The 19449-nt window shown below is 43.7% G+C and overlaps 1 protein-coding gene across 2 annotated transcripts; it reads right to left on the bottom strand.

The window, feature by feature from the left end:
- Positions 1-877: 877 nt before the first annotated feature.
- prdx6 (peroxiredoxin 6) lies at positions 878-19034 on the bottom strand. 2 transcript variants are annotated; one of them, XM_063200434.1, is made up of 5 exons: positions 18882-19032; positions 12675-12831; positions 6378-6524; positions 4997-5143; positions 878-1595 (listed from the first exon to the last, which is right to left on the bottom strand). In XM_063200434.1, exons 1-5 carry the CDS (start codon positions 18971-18973, stop codon positions 1470-1472), a joined length of 669 nt encoding a protein of 222 aa, XP_063056504.1. In that variant the 5' UTR covers positions 18974-19032; the 3' UTR covers positions 878-1469. The 2 variants fall into 2 exon arrangements, with proteins under 2 accessions (XP_063056504.1, XP_063056505.1); XM_063200435.1 differs by lacking the exon at positions 878-1595 and adding an exon at positions 1612-1710 and having other exon boundaries at positions 18882-19034.
- Positions 19035-19449: the final 415 nt, after the last annotated feature.

Genomic DNA, 19449 nt, shown 5'->3' with positions numbered 1-19449 from the left:
CTCTCCACCTCCATGCTGAATACACACCTCTTCACCCATGCTGAAAACACACCTTTTCATCTTTACATTCCCACCGCTATGGGGCACCTAAGTCACGCCCTCTACTTCCTGGTTCATGGGGCAGGGGGAGTCTAAAAATAATTACTGGGCTTGAAAATTAGTGTTTTTTTTTGCACCAATCCAAACCTTGGACCTCCACCTATGCACCACAAATCCAAAAACCACTCATTTTCAAGCCCAGTAATTATTTTTTGATTCCCTCTGCCCCATGAACCAGGAAGACTTAGGTGCCCCATAAAAGACGGAGGCCCTTTTACTCGTTCGATTATTTAGTCTTTATTTTATGGTTTAATTTTGCTCCATATAGTTTTATCTTGCCTTTGTTTTCTGCCTGTTCTGTATTATTTGCCTTTGTCCCTTTTATCAGTAACTGTACTTGTTGCTCTGCTTAGCTTGTTTTGTTTTGTCTACTGTCCTGTTACTGCCGTTTGCGGCCCTTGAGGTCATTTTATCCGGCCCCCGATATGATTTTAATGTTATGCAACTTCACATGAAATATGACATAAAGGAATATTAGAAATTACATTTGCAATACAATTAAGTTATATTCAGGGGTCCTAGAGAATGTGGGGGCTGTTTTAAAAGTAGCGGTCTTCAATATAGGCCTAAAGTGCAGGGGGAAATCCTGGTTTGTGTTCATAATGCGACCCTCGGATGAATTTGAAGTGGGCCCTTGAATGAAAAAGGTTCCCCACCCCTGTGTTACTGTAAAGTGTATCTTGAGTATCTTGAAAGGCACTTCAAATAAAATGTATTATTATTATTATTATTATTATTATTATTTGCAGCACAAAAACACACAATCCAGACAAGTACGTCTATGAAAAGGCATTTATTATTATTTTATTAACCGTACAAGTAAGGCACTGTGGATGGACCTACACGTTGGTTAGTTGTTCCCACAAAAACACCATACGAACACTACAGTATATGCGTCCAGGAATTGAAGGCTGCATTTCATTACGTGATGCGGCATGATTAGCAAAGTGGACTGGCTTTGTTACGTGATAATATCGTCTAGCCAAAAAGAGCAAAGGAGCCTATGCTGAGAAGCTCGTTCAGGAGTAAACCAGGTTAAGTTAAGAGGTAAATCATCTAATAGAAGAGCCTGGAGTCCTGATTTTCTGAAGAACACGAGGACTCCACTCATCTTCTAGATGATTTACCTCTCTACTTAACCTGGGGTGTGTTTCTCAAAAGCACAATTGCTAGCCAGTTAGCAACTTGGGTAGTTGCCAATGGGAAATTGCATTGCAAACAACAAAGTAGCTAACGTAGTTAGCAACTATGGTTTCGAGAAATGCATCCCTGGTCTACTCCTGATCCAGCCTCTCAGTATAGGCCCCAGGTGTGATGTTAAGTGCAATATTGTTGTTGTTGTTGTTGTTGTTGTCGTCAGCGCTGCCTCTTCACGGCTGCGTGTAGCGCAGGTATCTCTTCCCAGAAGGCACCTCTTTCGTGGTGACGCCGGCGGGGAAGAGTTTAGCCGCTTCCTCGTCGGAAAGCGAGGGAATCACCATGACCTTGTCACCGGGCTGAGAAGGTCAAACACAACACATAACATTACATTACATTACACACAGGGTATTGGTTACAGCCCCTGGAGCAGGACAGGGTTACGATGGGAATCACCATGATCTTGTCACCGGGCTGAGGACGAGAAACGAAACACATAACATTACACAGGGTATTGGTTACAGCCCCTGGAGCACGAACTTGTCAGAACACTCAATTCTGGCCAAATATTCAGCTCTCCAGGCCTTTACTTGGCTATGTCCACCACTGGCCATTTGCTATAATGGATGTGTGAGCACTAAGTTACCTATTTATAGTTTAAAAGAATTTTCACAGCAGTTGTTTTTAAGAGATGTCCGATATTGGCTTTTTTGTCGATATCCGATATGCCGATATTGTCCAACTCTCAATTTTCGATTCCGATATCGGCCGATACCAATGTCGATATATGTGGGTTATTTTTCCTCAAAACAAATTTTAGGTAACATTACACATCTCCTGTTGTGGAACAAAATATGCTTAATTTTATTGTAACGCCCCACTAGATGCATTCGAGAATGCAACAAAGCTTTCCAAATATTAACATCATCTGTGCAAAATAGAAAAATAATTAAGGAGAAAAGTGTAGAGTAATTCAAGCATTATTATATCGGTTTTGATGGGTCAAAAATCCGATACAGATATTGACCAATATTACATTTTTATGTATTATCTGGCCGATAATATCAGTGGGCCGATATTATCGGACATCCCTAGAGTTGCTTTGCCAGAACTGAAGTAGGGCAGCGTGTTCCCTCCAGAGAAGTGCAGCTGGTTACTGCTCAACTATTCAGACCACCTGGTTACTGCTCAACTTTTCAGACCAGCTGCTCTACCTCAGTCCTGGAACCTACCACTTGTATTGTTATTATACTGTTACTTTCACTGTTTCTACTATATTTCTATGATTGTAGTGTCTACATTCTTTATTTATCTATCTCTGTTACATGTTGAATGTTAAATGTTAAATGTTGAATGTTGAATAATAAATGTTACATGTTGAATGTTAAATGTTCATTGTACTGTATTTATTATGTATTATTGTTCATTATTACCAGTCCATCACTGTTACCTGTCCTGGCTGTCTTACACTTTATGTAAGTCTGAAAAATGTCAGTTTTGTATATGTCTTGTCCTGGCATGGTATAGACAGAAAACGTAATTTAATTTTTCCTTGTATGTCTTGTGCATATGAAAGTGACAATAAATGCTGACTTGACTTGACTTGACATGTGCTGGACATGGGCTGCATGGACAGTGTGCTATGATGCATTTGTGCTGCCAGTACAGTCACACTTCATTTTAAAGCTAGAGTGCTATATGTATGTAACTTTTTCAGTAGTTTACCTTCAGCTGCCCATTCACAAATGTTATCTTTAAAGGGACACTGTGCAGGAAATGGTCAAAAAAGGTACTGCAACTATGCTGCTCATTGAAACTGGGTTGCCTATTGCCAAATTTGACCTTTTCATGAAAGTTTACTAAGTAATAAACTAATATTTTCTAGTATGGCCCAAGTGAAGTCATTTTTGCAGCTAAAAATGGCTATTTCTGGAAATTCAAAATGGCGGACCATGGAGAAGATCCCCCTTTTCATGTATGAAAAGTGCAATTTTTCCAGTCATAATGAATACTTAGAATTTGATGGTGGTGGTAAGTATTCATGAAAAGGGTAACATTAGTGAATGGGCAGCATGAATTCTGGAAATAAACAACTAAAAATCTCGCACAGTGTCCCTTTAATACAAGTGGGTTCCAAGTAGATGAATGGGGAAAACAGGTAAATGAAGTGTTACCAAAATAGTAATTAAATAAACTAACACTTCATTAGGAAGATATTTCATTTTAAAAGGCGTGAGTGAAGTGAGTACCCTCCAGTCCACAGGGGGGCACCTTCATTATTAAAGAAACTAGAAGATATTAATTATTATTATTACTATTATTATAGTTAGATCCGGTCAATTTATTTTGAGATATCTGATTGGATGAGACGCTTTCTACTGGCATTCTACTCGTCGGTAAGGAGGATGATGTCTAGGTGGACATCATCCCCGGAGACTCGTCACACCGAATAATCACTCTGCCGTGGATAGAATGTATGCCTATTAGACCTATGATTTTTGGCCCAGGCCCGAGCCCGAACCCGAACCCGAGCCAATTTCGGGTCGGGTCGGGCCTGAAATGTCACTCATTACGTTCGGGTAGGGTCGGGTTCGGCTTCTCTATCGTTGACAGTTTTTTTTTTTTTTTTTTTTTTAAATAAATAAATAGGCTATGTAGGCTGTGCGTTAATAATATTCCACGTCAGTTGATAATCCAGCAGTGCAGTGCCTGCTGCTAGAATGCACGCGCTTTCCCTCGCCTCTCCCTCCCATCACAGTGCGCTGAGGCATTTCGGCCGTGTTTTGGCCACGAGAGACGCGTGGTCTGCAAAAAACAGAGGTCGCCTCATCAACCCGACACATACTGTAGCCTAATAAACTCTTGCAATGGCAATTCAAGAACTCCTTCATTCCTGTTCTGCTGCTCGCGTCGTTGTTCTTCTTTGTCTCGCTGTCTCTCTCTGTGAAAGTGCCGCGCTAGATTTTTAAGGTCGTACTGCTGCTGTGGCTTATGGCCCAATGATCAGCCGGTCAAAATGACGGACGCCCTTAAAATTTTCCGCCAACTCTTAAAAAAAGCGTCAATGATGGATTATCGCTTAATGTAACCTCTGTGCACTGCAGTGCAGCATACACAGAAATATAAAAGATGGCCTGCATGTTTATACAGTCTATTTAACTTAGATTTCGTAACAAAATACTTTAATGGCTTTAATTTAAGGGCTTTGATTTGTTATCATAGATCACCCCTCCTTATAAATAAAATTTGAAATTTCGGGCTTCCCTCGGGCTCGGGCCTACACATCCAATAATTAGTCGGCCTCGGGCCGGGCCCGGCCCAATTCCCATGGGCCCATGTCGGTTCGGGCTTGGATTTTTTTACCCGTTCTTACCTCTGATGCCTATGGCCGAACCACACCAGGGAGGATTTCAGTGCACATCATCCCTCCCACTCAGGTCACGCTACACAGTCTCACCCCAAGTAGTCAATTTTTGACTACTCAATTTTTGACACCCCAAGACTGCAATTTTTGACGTCTTGGGTATTCCTTCCACGTCACATTTTGACTATGTCCTCAAAGGCGCCCCCTTGTGGCAGCATAACGTCATTGAGGTTAGGTTTAGGTATAGGTTTAGGGTTAGGCCACATAGTCAAAATGTGACGTGGAAGGAATACCCAAGACGTCAAAAATTGCCGTCTGGTCCAAGGTAGTCAGAAATTGACTACTTGGGGTGAGACTGCGTTGGGTCATGATGAAGTAGTAGTAGTAGTAAATTACCTTCCAGTCCACTGGGGTGGCCACCTTCTTCTGGGCCGTGAGCTGCAGGGAGTCGATGACCCTCAGGAGCTCGTCGAAATTGCGCCCCGTAGTGGCAGGGTAGAGAATAGACAGCTTCAGCTTCTTGTCTGGGCCAATCACAAACACCTACAAAAATGTCACCAAAAAAAAAGACATAGAAAAAGTAAATAATACAGACATGCAACACAGGTATATAAAAGCCCCAACACATCAAAGCATTGCATCCCATTTGCCATCCCAAATGACTAAATGCAGGTTTGCCATCCCACATGACTAAATGCTAGACTCGCGACGCCATCCTCTGTACTCTACCCAAAGATTTTGGCTCCGCACATCGTCTGGCAAAAGCCTCGAGCACGGTTCTCTCAGTGTTTCGCCAATCAGCAAACAATTGAGTGGTGAAGTAGAACTCACCCGCGAGCTCCGTTACTGATTAAGGTAACTATATTCACACTTTCGTTTTGTTATTTGTAAGCTTTTGCGACGGCATAACGTAACAGGCATGCTAATAAAGCACAATATGGGTTTTAATTTGAGTTTGGAACTTCAATTAATTTAAATGATAGAGTAAGATCAGACCATCTCCCACCGTCCACGGAGACGGATTCCTCATGGCTTTTGGCTGACTGATTGACGGAGTCAACAGTCGGCTATTCGTCCAGGCTAACTAAATACACCAACAGCAATGCTTCCATATATTACAAAACCTGTCGCTCAGGTTAGCTTTCATGATCCACTTATACGGTTCAATGATATTGGGAACATCAGAACAATGCATGCGTCTCAGGTTGCCCCGTGGAGCCTCTCTGGCTAGTCTGCAACCTGATCTCAGCCTCTAGGACAGAAAACTGTGGGGGAGAACTCCAGCTCTTTATTCTATTGGGGGAGAACTCCAGCTCTTTATTCTATTGGGGGAGAGCTCCAGCTCTTTTCTATTGGGGGAGAACTCCAGCTCTTTTCTATTGGGGGAGAACTCCAGCTCTTTTCTATTGGGGGAGAACTCCAGCTCTCTATTCTATAAAGTAAAAATGTAGACTACTCTACACAGTGTGCGGTGAGGGGCAATATAAAGTAAATGTGTAGCGTACACAGCGTGCGGTGAGGGGCTAATATAATGTAGTCAAATAAGGTAATATAATATAGGGCTAATATAAAGTAAATGCCTTGTAATATAAAGTAAAGGCGTACACAGCGTGCGGTAAGGGGCTAATATAAAGTAAATGCCTTGTAATAAAAAGTAAAAGCTTACACAAGTAAATGTGTAGCGTACGCAGCGTGCGGTGAGGGGCTAATATAAAGTAAATGTGTAGCGTACGCAGCGTGCGGTGAGGGGCTAATATAAAGTAAATGTGTAGCGTACGCAGCGTGCGGTGAGGGGCATGCCATCCTTGTCCAGCTCGTCAGGGTCCAACATGCCCAGCTGGACTGACAGCTTGCGGTTGTGATCGGCGATGATGGGGAAGGGCATGGGGGTGCCCGCCTTGTCGGGGTGAAACGCCATCACGTCCTGTGTGGAGAGGAAAGGAAGGGGGAGGGAGAGGGAGAGGGAGAGGGAGAGAGAGAGAGAGAGAGAGAGAGAGAGAGAGAGAGAGAGAGAGAGAGAGAGAAAAACAAAGAATGGAGTTAGCAGAATAATCATGCTAACCAGTTCATCAGCTTTGAGTGTGTGCAAGATCAGCCTTCAACACTGCTTGCCTGTCGACGAAGGATTCTGAGGACAAAAATCCCCCGCCCCCTTCTGGGCCTGTAGCTCTCGTTACCATGATAACCCCACTGACGTTTTACGTCTGTCTGTCTGCCATGCTAACCCAGTATTAAAACTGCAAGAAATTGATCCGGGAGTGCAGCTTTTTTACCATACATGAACTTTGCTGTTTGCTCGCACTCAAAGACCTTGTAAGAAACTTTTCGGAGTTGAGTGCACTTTCTCTACTAAAAGTTTATTTGACAGGGCCCATGTACAGCACAGTATCAGTACCAGAGGTTGGATATAAAATAAGAGGAATCGAGACACGGCCACTCAATGCAAAAGCGTGTGCTCAAAATTTGGTCTCCTAAGGGGGCGTTGTCCCTCCTTCTTCTTCTCTTTTTGTGGTGTTTGCACAAGACGTGCGCTACCGGTGTTTGCACAAGACGTGCGATTCCTCTTCCATCTACAGCGCTAAGGGGACTCCTTTGATTAGGACACCTTCGGAGTCTTGAGGTAGAGAATAAATGGTCTCCTAAAGGGGCGTTCACCCGACATAAAGTGGATACCGGAAAAGAACCTGCTTTATCTCACTCTCATATACGCTTCTCTGGTATCAGTACCAGAGTCAGCTACAAAGCTAATTAACCTCTGTGGTCCCTGACCTGTGGAGCAGATCAAAACAAGACACATAACCGGGAGAGTGGACTACAGGCGAGAGTGCAGGAGGTCAGGAGAGACTGTGGAATCTGGACTCAGTAACACATGAACACAGAGACACATCAACAACACATCTGTCAATCATTTAGAGGCTGCTTATACATACCCTGGTATTTTGATAAACAAAAGACCTTTCCCTCCGTTTGTGCCTTTCTAACAACGAAGCTTAAATAAAACTCTGGTTATCATTTGTATGTAAATAGAGAAAAACGAAAACTTGAATACTGTTCTCCTTACTGCGCACGGGCTTAACGTATTTATGACGGCTCTCAGCAGCATATTTATGCTGCTATGAAGTGAACGAAAATATTTTGGTAAGTGCAGAGATTATCTGTCAGAGACTATCTATAAGAGACACACTGCACTCTTCAGTCTTGTTGGTGCGTCTCTGAAGTAATCTAGTAGTAGGAAATGGATCGCACTCAATTTTTCTTCTTTCTTGTTGTTTTCTTTTTATTTTAATATTGCAGGGACTGACGTGACAGACGCTTCGGCTGCACAGAGCCTTCTTCATTGTCACAGTGCAGAGAAGAAAAACGTTTATCAACATAACCAGGTATGTATAAACGCCGCACAAGTCTTCTTTTCTAGAACATAGGCTCTTTCCAGAGCTGTGTAAAATACACTGTGCTTGAAACGACTCAAAAATGTCACTTCAGTTCTTGAATGTGGAGTGCACTTTAACCCATTGACGCCTAAGGCACCTGCAAAAAAGGGTGCTGAATGTCTGAGCCCTTTTTTAAAGAAAAGCTGCCCTCAGCCTATAAAAACCTAAATATCTCAGCTTCCGAGGCACATAAAACATGCAAAAGTTGCACTTAAACACTAAGACCCTCATCTTTCATGAGGATGTGTTCATTCCATGAGGTCCAAGCCAGCTCTGGAACCTGTCGCTATTGATGGTGTTGAGGTGGAGATTGTAAGCACATATAAGTATCTAGGGGTATATCTGGATAACAAACTAGACTGGTCTGCCAATACAGATGCAGTATACAAAAAAGGACAGAGTCGGCTATACTTCCTGAGGAAACTACGATCATTCAATGTGTGCAACACACTCCTCACTATGTTCTATCAGTCTGCGGTTGCCAGTGTACTTTTTTATGCAGTGGTCTGCTGGGGTGGAAGCATAAAGAAGAGAGATGTTGCGCGGCTTGACAGACTGGTGAGGAAAGCTGGCTCTGTTGTGGGAGAAGAGCTGGAGAACTTCACTTCATTGTCAGAAAGAAGATCTTTGAGCAAACTGCTCACCATCTTGGACAATAAGGCGCACCCACTCTACAACACAATCATCCAACAAAAGAGTGTGTTCAGCTGGAGGCTGAGAGCACTGAAATTCAGGACTGACAGACTGGGGAAATCATTTGTCCCTAGAGTCATGCAACTGTATAATTTGTCCATTAGGACAAAGAGAAACTCCTGGACTTTTCTGCATGACCACCTTATTTATTTTTATCTACTTTTTTTACTTTTTTATTTTCATATTATTTTTATTTTTACTTCTCTTTTTAATCTACAGAGCAAACTGGAAAAAGAATTTCCCTTTGGGGATAAATAAAGTTTAATCTAATCTAATCTAATCTAATCTAATCTAATCTATTAATCTCAAACAAACAGAGATTTTTAATAAAGTTGTCTCAAAATCTCATGAGCCTCAATGTTGCGTAATGCAGCTCCAGGCGCCAGGGTCAATGTTGTGCAACGCAACATCAGGCATCAATGGGTTAAACTGGGGAGACTAACAGGATAGGGGGAGGGGGAAGGGACAGGATGGGGGGGTTACACGATTGACTAACAGGATGGGGGGGTTACAGGATCGGGGGGTTACACGATTCAGGAGCTTTTTTGTGTCGCTCAGCTCTGCTGCTGCACAGTGTTTTCAGACTTGCAGAGCGATCTGCCAAAAAAAAAAAAACAGCTATTGTGAAGAGACCTATCCAGAGGGGGGAGGTGCTCTGCAGCCCAATCAGAGGAGACCCAGAAGAGACCCAGAACCAATCAGAACAGACCCAGCAGAACTCAGAACCAATCAGAACAGACCCAGCAGAACTCAGAACCAAGCCAGGCCCTGAAGACTTCTCCCCTCTTCTCTGGCCCCATGCCCTAAAGACCGCGGGTGCGTTCCAATATGCAACCTTGCGTCCTCCACTTGCGCTTGTGGCCTTGTACCAGGAAGTAATAAGTCATGATGACATCACTGACAACAGCATTATATTTCAATATCTCACAAAATCTCTATTCTAATGTCATTTTCTCATTTACAATTGGGATGGTGAATGAAAAACAGTCTACCAAAGTTTTTTTTTGCTATGCTGACAACAGGGAAACTTTATTGTTTTCTCCACGGAGGAGGGGCCAGGAGGTGGGGCGAGGCCACAAGCACAAGTGGAGGATGCAAGGTCGCATATTGGAATGCACCCCCCCCTTCCCCTCTCTCCTCTTTTCTGGCCATTGTGAGTTTCTGGGGCGGAATGTGGGAGGTGCGGTACTGGTGCTACCGTAACCTAGCAACCCCCCAACAGGAGCCAATCAGCTTCTTGTGTTAGAGTGTGTGTGTGTGTGTGTGTGTGTGTGTGTGTGTGTGTGTGTTGAAACATATCCCCGCCCCCCTTGATTGGCCTGACGACGACCTTGACCGAGGCGGACAATGTAACACAAACCATCTGTGGAAGCAGTTCAGACTCAGAGCTTTTAACTATTGACAGACCATGTGGTGATTAACTTGTAAAGATAGTGGAGGAGACTTGAATTTTTAAAAAGTAGACAAAGGTGAAGTAAGTAACCCATGTCCTATTCATGTCAAGGTGAGGAAACATGTAGATTTCATGCTACTCTGATGACAAATAAGTTGCAGTAGTTTCATGAACTTTAAATATTCCGTTAATAAATGTGTCTTTCAACTGATCTCGTTACAGTATTTAAAATGGGTCAAATATTTCCCAAAGGGTCCATAAGGGTTTCGAAGAGATTCTGGTACAGAAATTCCGCTCCAGAAGCAAGGCTTTTCATTGTTTTCATCAGATCAAAAAGAATGCCTTTGGAGTTTGAGTTTTGGCTGATATCCAGCTGATAACTGAGGGCAAGCCCTGTGCACATCTCCTTACTGAGGGCAAAGTAGCACTGCAAGCACTAAGTGCGATCGAGATACCGCAATGGCTGTATGCGCATTTAGACAGCAATGCATTCTGGCTCAAAAAGTTGCATGACGGTTAGATTTCCTGTCAAACTTCAAAATTTCGGTGATGTTGCGTTGACGAGGTGACATGTCACATGGTGTCAAACTATCGCGGGATGAATGCGACTGCAGTCAGATCTTGCAACCTCTGCAGTTGCTTATCCCCTTCAACGCTCGTCTGCAGACCGCCTCCGAGGTCACGCGCCCATGAACTGGTTGGTCAACAACTCACTCACGTGTGTATATGAGTCTTGTCTCACAACTCTACACAAGTTTGCGCAGGTCGCCACTTCAGCTCCTCCACACTGCCTGTCCCCCCACTCCTCACACATGGTGTGTTAGTAGATCAAACTGGTGCGAGCTCATCGTCTCGTTCATATTTGTGGCCGACTTTAAATGCGCTGTATTTAATAACACCCACATCGTGACAACAAGTTCTCGCTCACGTGCTTCGTCAATGTTGGTCGACACCCACACAAGTCGTAAGTGGCTACTGTGGACACCTCCTTGCTGAGGGCAGAGTAGCACTGCAAGCCCTGTGCACACGTCCTTGCTGAATACCTCTGATTACTCTTGCTGATAACCCATGATGAAGGCCACGCTATGGCCGAAGCATGTTGCCATGTTTTAATGAATCAATAATGTCTGTGTCTTTAAATGGTAGAGTATACCGCAGTCACCACACCTGGCAGAAGTTGAGTCCTGCTCCCTCTGAGGGGAGCGACTTCAATGCTAGCCACCACACAGATGTCTTCCATTGGGGCAGGGCTGCACGGCACGGACCTGTTAACATCATTGGGTTTTCAAGTGGGCACCCCACCTCACTAAATGGCGTTTCGTCAACAAGCTCACGACACCTAGGCGGGGCTTGACAGCAGAACCAGCGTCCTGGAACTGCTCCCTCTGTCGATCAGGACCCTACCGTGCAGCTCTTCTGGTCACTTAGCACTGCAAGAATTTTGTGTAACTCCATTTTGTAAAATTCTTGCACCCCTCCTTTGGCCAGGCGTGTAGGAGTGGAACCAATGTTAGAGACAAGAAAGCTCCCGCACAGAAAAAAATAGTGTGGCACGTAGGGGTGGGCGATATGGCAAAAATGTTGTATCACGATTTTTTAACATGAAATCACGATATCGATTTTTTATCACGATCTTCCATCCAAAAAATAAAAACAACAAAAAACAACTTTCATATACTTGCAATTTTTAATTTGCAGTCAATAAAATGTTAACACACTGATGATACTCTCATAAAGTGTACAAGTGGAATACAATAATGTAAAGAATAAAGTGAAGACAACAACACAAGTGAGAAAACGTCACTCTGATACTGATAATAAACATCTTCACTGCAAGACGATCTATACGATTTCTCCACTTTGGCAGATTCGAGACGATATTTTACTCAATATCGCGATTCACGATATAATATCGTCATATCGCCCACCCCTAGTGGCACGACCTATGTAGGGGGACCCTGGCCAGAATCTACAAGGGGGGGGCGTGTCATGGTAAACTTTGGGAACCAACCAACCTTGTTGCAGCTGAGATGGTCTTACAACTCTGTAGAAGCCGCTAGAGCACATCTTTAAGCAAGGTGCCACCAAACACCACAGACAGAGAAGAAGGAGGAGATGGGAGGAACGCCTCCTTAGGAGACCAAATTTCAGCACATTCCTTTGCATTGAGTAGGTGTGGTTTGATTTATCTTACTCTACTAGAAGATTTTTAAACCAACCTCCAGCTGAGATGATCCTCCGCGCCATCTTTGACTCAACTTCATAGTTGTGATACTGCGCTATATAAACACTGCGCTATATAAATACACGTTGCATTGTATTGGATTGTAAGACCAGCCGCCCTTGCTCCAGCTGAGATTGTATTATTCTGAAAGATGATTAAATAAAAAATGAATAAATACCGCTAAGCCCCCCACATTTGGGCTTGCATGCCCACAGGGACCCCCGGTTCGAGTCCGGCCGGGGTCATTCCCCAATCCCACCCCGTCTCTCTGTCCAAATAAAGGCATAAAAGCCCCTAAAAATATATTTTAAAAATAAATAAATGAATAAATACCTTGCTCCAGCTGACATGGTCCTCCACGCTGTCGATGGAGAGGGCGATCATCTTGACGTTGCGCTGGGTGAACTTGTCACTGACTTTGGCAGCACAGGCCAGCTCTGTGGTGCACACCGGCGTGAAGTCCCGAGGATGGGAGAAGAGGACACCCCATCTGAGGAGGGAGAGAGAGAGAGAGAGAGAGAGAGAGAGAGAGAGAGAGAGAGAGAGAGAGAGAAAGAAAGAAAGAAAGAAAGAAAGAAAGAAAGAAAGAAAGAAAGAAAGAAAAAAAAAGAAAGAAGATGAAAGAAGATGAGGAGGAGAAGATGAGGAGAATATGGAGGAGAATATGGAGCAGAATATGGAGGAGCCGATGAAAGGGTAGAGGAGAAAATGGAATAAAGGAGAGGAGGAGAGGACAAGATGGGCGAGGGGAAGAACAGAAGAGAGGAGATGGTCAGATCCTAATATCCTAAAGCGGCGTACACACACAAAGCTAGCTTTTCGCTTGCTCGCCTACTCGCCTCTCTTTCATGGAACGTTCGCTGAAAGTTTCCGCGGCTTTAACTGCCAATGAACAGGCGAGAAGTACCGAACTCTGTATTCCAATTGGTTACTCGCTTACTCGCCTTGCTCGAAGGTAAAATATATATATTTTTTTATATCCGCCCACATCGCATCGCTTGTACAGTACTTGCCTACTCGCCTGAGAGTCTCGCTCCAACACATCGACATTCTATTGACTTCATTCGTTGAGCGAGTAACTAGCAGCGACGTGTGTGTACGGCCCTTTACTCCCTTGGGCTCGGGGCCTCTTGACGACATTGGTGACAGAAGTTTATTTCAACATCTCGCAAAATCTCAACTCAAATGTAATTTTCTCATTTGTAAGTGGTATGTTGAAAGGGGATAAGTCCCCCAAAAGTTGTTGTGGCTAGTCTGCCAGCAGGTAGTGCGATGAAGCGGTCTGCACACTGTGCATTAACTCCAAAACTACTTTATTTCATTTTAACATATGGCAACGTTTTGATCCAACAGAGGGATCTTCCTCAGGCAATGTTCTAATAGTCTGCCAGCAGGGAAACTGTATTGTTTTCTCCATGGAGGAGGCAGGGGAGGCAGTGAAGCACAAGGTCACACGCACGGGGTGAGGAGTGTTGAGTCAGGATAACGGGATGGACCCTTAACGAGGCCACAAGCACGGGAGTCAGGATAATGGGATGGACCCTTAACGAGGCCACAAGCACGGGAGTCAGGATAATGGGATGGACCCTTAACGAGGCCACAAGCACGGGAGTCAGGGTAACGGGATGGACCCTTAACGAGGCCACAAGCACGGGAGTCAGGGTAACGGGATGGACCCTTAACGAGGCCACAAGCACGGGAGTCAGGGTAACGGGATGGACCCTTAACGAGGCCACTAGCACGGGGTGAGGAGGGTTGAGTTAGGATAATGGGATGCACACACTCTGGAGGAAACGTGAGTGCGATACAATATGCGACCTTGCCTCCTCCACTTGTGCTTGTCTCCTCGTACCAGGAAGTAATAGGTCATAATGACATCACTGACAATCAGCATTATATTTCAATATCTTGCAAAAGCTCAATTGTAAAGTATTTTTCTCATTTGCAATTGGGATGGTGAATGAAAAACAGTCCCTCAAAAGTTGTTGTGGCTAGGCTGACAGCTGGGAAACGTTATCGTTTTCTCCACGCAGGAGGGGCCAGGAGGCGGGACGAGGAGACAAGTGGAAGAGGCAAGGTCGCATATTGTAACGCACTCCGTGTATTCAATCAGTTAAGGCCAGAGCAGGAAATGCCTCCGTGCTGCGGAGACTACCAGGGCAGATGCCTCAGCGCTCGGGAGACTACCAAGACAGGTGTCCACCATCTGGCACGATTTACTCGTAATAAATAATCTCAACAGCTGAACTCTTATCATCTGTGGGAGAGTAGACAACAGCTCCTACAGGGAACGGAACGGTTGCATAACTGCTGCAAGTGAATGATGCACCAGAACGAATCGCGTTTGCACTACAGTGCGCTGCAGCCGTTTCCCATGGCGGTGTGAATAAATCAGGCAGAAGGAACAAACTATTTAACAGATGTGTGTGTGTGTGTCCCATATATATTGTTATATAACTGTACTAGAAATGATGACGTTGCGTCATCGTCTCATACATGCAAATATATACGAATTATTATTAATATTAATTATTAAAGTATACAAAGATGGTGAGAAATATTGTTTATGTATACACTCTTGATAAATTGTGAATTTCAGGAAGAATTGTAATTTTAAGGCTTTTACAGTAGTTCACATGATATGGAGTGTGCAGAGGGCTTAGGTCTGTTAACTTGAAAATGCAAAAAAAAAAAAAAAAAACAAGCCCTCAAGCACATTTTTCCTGATCTTTCGTCAAACGTTTTGCACAAAGTTCTGGGCATTCAAAATATCCTCTTAATGGAACATCATTACAGAAACGTGTTTGTGGTTCGACTCCAATCAATTCTCCTGTAATCTCCACTAGGGATGGCGAAAATGTAAAAATATCTTAACCGGTTACTGAGACTCATTTACTGGTGGTTAACCGGTTAACCGGCAATCTTAAATGATATAACGTTCGCGTGCCTGATGGGCACAGCACTGAATATTTTAAGTTTTATTTTTCACATAAGCCTTTCTTTTTGCTGCTCAGACAGGACCTGTCATGTCCAGCCAGTGTCGCCTGATGGAAAAAGCTGAATTATCGTACCAAAACTTCAAAATTATAGTTTTTGGGGGCTTTTTGGGAGGAAATTATTATTATAATATTATTACCGGTTAACCGGTGGTAGAAAATTTAACCGGTGAACGTTGATCCGGTCGACTATCAGTTAACCGGTTACCGGTTAACATCCCTTATCTCCACCATCACTCAGCTTCCTTCCGCAGGCTAAATAGGAAACTCTGGCAAGGCTGTGAGATGTCTGCAGCTCTGAGACAAACTTAAATTCAGAGGACATTTACACCGAAAAGTTGCAAACCCATTACACTGGTGTGCAGCACTGACTTCATAGCATGTCATTATTGGGTTTGAATTTAACCCCGACTCATTATAGCACATGTCTTACTTGATACAAGTTAACAGTATATGTCACAAATCCAGCGTGTATCTTGCAAGGTGAGACATTTCACACTTGTTTTTTAGAAAATGGCAAACCACCATGACTATCAAACGGCCACCTGGTGCAAGTCCTTAATGATTAGCCAGAGGGTCCAATGTGCATGGCATCGTTTTATCCAAGTGTTTAATAAGGCCAATGGCAACCGGATGAACTGCACAAGTGACACTCTGTGTGTGTGTGTGTGTGTGTGTGTGTGTGTGTGTGTCTGTGTGTCTGTGTGTCTGTGTGTCTGTGTCTGTGTCTGTGTCTGTGTCTGTGTCTGTGTCTGTGTCTGTGTCTGTGTCTGTGTCTGTGTCTGTCATGTATGTTTAGTTTAACTGCACATTGGAGATGTGGTCAAACGCAATGTCAAACTTCTGCGCCAACCCTGTTACACAGATTTTTGACAATAAAGTACATGTGACTTGACTTGAACAACCTGCCCAGCTAGCAAAAGGCTTATGATAATGCATCATCATGAAAGGCCTATGAGAAATGAGAATGCATTAACATGTTGCAATCCAAAATCTTCAAGGCTGCCACCTCATTTCTAAAATGAAAAAGCTATTGCTATGAAGCGTGTTGCTACTCAAGACATGTGACCTGAAGTCATGCAGTCGTGCCGTGCATGTGGCTGAGCTACGTGACCTCTGTGATTGGTTGGAGGGGGAAGTGAAGCATCCCTGCCGGACGCAAGACGAACAGGACTACTCCCTTTGAGAAGACCTGCAAGGAGGACAGGGCTACTCCCTGAGACTTCGCTCCTTTCCATATCGATGGGCGCTTTAACCCTCGACTCCTTTAACCCTCGACTCCTTTAACCCTCGACTCCTTTAACCCTCGACTCCTTTAACCCTCGACTCCTTTAACCCTCGACTCCTTGAAAATATCGATTAGACTGCAAGGCATTCTGCACAGCAACAGGTCAATTGAAATTGAATTCAAAACGGACTCAGCTTGGACGTTGCACACGTCTACCGCTGACACCGTTAAACTATTGCATCCTAGTGGCCATCGCCACTCATTGTTTTGAATGGATTTATACAAACAGACAAACGTTATTTAAGCTGTATTCTTCTTTATTTAAGCTGTATTCTTCTTTATTTAAGCCGTATTCTTCTTTATTTAAGCCGTATTCTTCTTCATTTAAGCCGTATTCTTCTTCATTTAAGCCGTATTCTTCCCTTAATTTCCAACAATTCGTCAAAACGGATGATAAATAGTAATGATCACCAACCTCCAGCTCTGCTATTTACAAAGACGTAAACTACGCCAGTGTTTCTCAACAGGGGTGCCGGGGCACCCTGGGGTGCCGCGGGCCCCCCTCAGGGGTGCCGCAGAAACGTGGCTGATAAATAAAATATGTAATATAAAACATATTTGTCTACATTGATACGTTAATGCTAGTCAGTGAAAACTTTCACCTGCCATAAAGTAAATATAGGTCGCCCAAGTCAGCTGCAACTTCGAACGTAGGTCATGTGACGTCTCCAAATGTGTTACTTTTCTAAGTTTGTGTGGTATCGGATGCGCTGCCATGTTACGGCTTGCGGGTTTGGGGTGCCTTGAAATTTTTCATGAATTGAAAGGGTGCCTCGCCTAAAAAAAGGTTGAGAAACACTGAACTACGCTACATGAATATCAGCTTCATGTTTATCAGTTTGATTGATCAAGTTACTGCTTTTCTATGGGCTATGATAAAGTTATCCAGGGCAATAGGTAATCAAGATCATCTATTTCTGGCTCTGCCTCAGTCAAAACGCAAACACAAAATAAAAAAAGCCAGTTTCATGGTTATCAGTACAACTGCTTAATGGTTTTACAGCCTGCAATTAGAGCAATCAGACAGCTACACACACACACACCCACACAAACACACACCTGCAGTTAGAGCAATCACACATACTCTTGCAGAGGAGTACATGTGTTGCTGAGGAGTATAGAATATACTCCTCTGCAACACTGCACTGCCCATTTGACCCGCCAAATACTCACCATATGCGCTCGCACGCACGCACACGCACACACTCTTTGTTAAGATTGCCTTAATGGCAACGCCATACTTCACTTTTCCACTATATGGATTCAGGTGAACACCCCACATCTACAGAAAAGTACAATAAAACTTTCAGAAAGTTGTGTGCGTGTGTGTAAGGAGGTATGAAAATGGACTGGGGGCTTTAGGGGATTGTGATAATGGCTGCCTACTGCAATTTCATACCTTTAAATATAAGTTACAGCATTGTATCCGAGAGAGAGAGAGAGAGAGAGAGAGAGAGAGAGAGAGAGAGAGAGAGAGAGAGAGAGAGAGAGAGAGAGAGAGAGAGAGAGAGAGAGAGAGAGAGAGAGAGAGAGAGAGAATGAATGATTCCAGTGTCTTACCCGCCTGGCCCTTGGGTTGTTGGGAGATGCGCCTGTTATAAAATACCACTGTGCACATTTTGACATGAGTGTTAAAATCTACTTCAGTATGAGAATTAGGCCTATTTAATCAATTCCGTAGCATTGCAGACAAATGCCAAGGCTACTGGACTGATCTTGTCATACAAGTTTGGTTCAAGGATTCTATGTTGCGACACATTACGCAACGGCAATGTTATAACCACGTTTACCTGGGTCATGTGTTGTTGGTTTATGTATGCAAAACTTTAGTTGTAACGGAAGCTACTACAAGTCTAGCCTAGTTCTACATCCAAGTCCATTATTAGATCTAGCGACACAACAGCTTGAGGGATGCGCAATGCGCACGCAGAATTCTGAACACTTAACGCACGGTAGGCCCTAGAGAAGAACTATTGTGCAAATTGTGAGATACATAACAACCGACATTAGGCTGATGTCAATTGAGGTGTAAAATCTTGTCGGCCTATGATATAACATGCACGATAATGCCGAGTCACCGTTACACAACATATCGACAAAGGCTAACAAAAGGTTAACCAAAACTTAGGCTACATTCCACGTCATTCCTGGTTCATTGTTAAGTTTAAATGTCATTGCTCTATATGTGTAGCCCTTGCTGAGGTGTTGCTTTATGCACAGAGGGGTTGAAAAGAAACGTGAAAGGGTGGTACTTACGAGTTTCCCAAAAAGTCGTGGAATTTTATTTTGCCAATTGTTGTATCGGCTTCGAAATTGGGAAAGACGTCTCCCAGCAGTATGCCCGGCATGGTTGCGGTCACGGTCAGTCTCACAGTGTGGCGAGACGAGAGGAGGCAATAGCACTTGCAAGTTTTGGGGTAGCTTAGCTAACACTTGCGTAGCAGCAGGAGGCGGGGTTATAACGTTGAATTAGTTATCAATCATTAATCATTGAATTAATAATCAATCTCTTTCCGCAGCAGTTTCAAATACAATGTCAACATTATTTTCGAGATGTGTGTTAGTAAAACTGTGTTATACGCATAGGCCTATGGCATTTCTCTTTCCTCAGTTCTGTTTTTATCAGCATATAAAGACTTGAGTTGCAGGTGGCGTTACGCACGAAGCCCCCTCTCTCTCTCTCGCGCGCTATGTCACCCACCCACACTGTTTTATCTTTCAAGTCGTCTCGGCCAGAAACTTTGTATCAAAAACATTTGTTGCCATATAGTTCTAATTTGTTTCATTTCTTGGCCAGGTCAGGTCACGTGCTTACTCCCAAGGG

The sequence above is a fragment of the Engraulis encrasicolus genome, chromosome 6, assembly GCF_034702125.1.
Source record: "Engraulis encrasicolus isolate BLACKSEA-1 chromosome 6, IST_EnEncr_1.0, whole genome shotgun sequence".
Lineage (NCBI taxonomy): Eukaryota > Metazoa > Chordata > Actinopteri > Clupeiformes > Engraulidae > Engraulis > Engraulis encrasicolus.
This window is presented reverse-complemented; position numbering and strand designations above follow the sequence as displayed.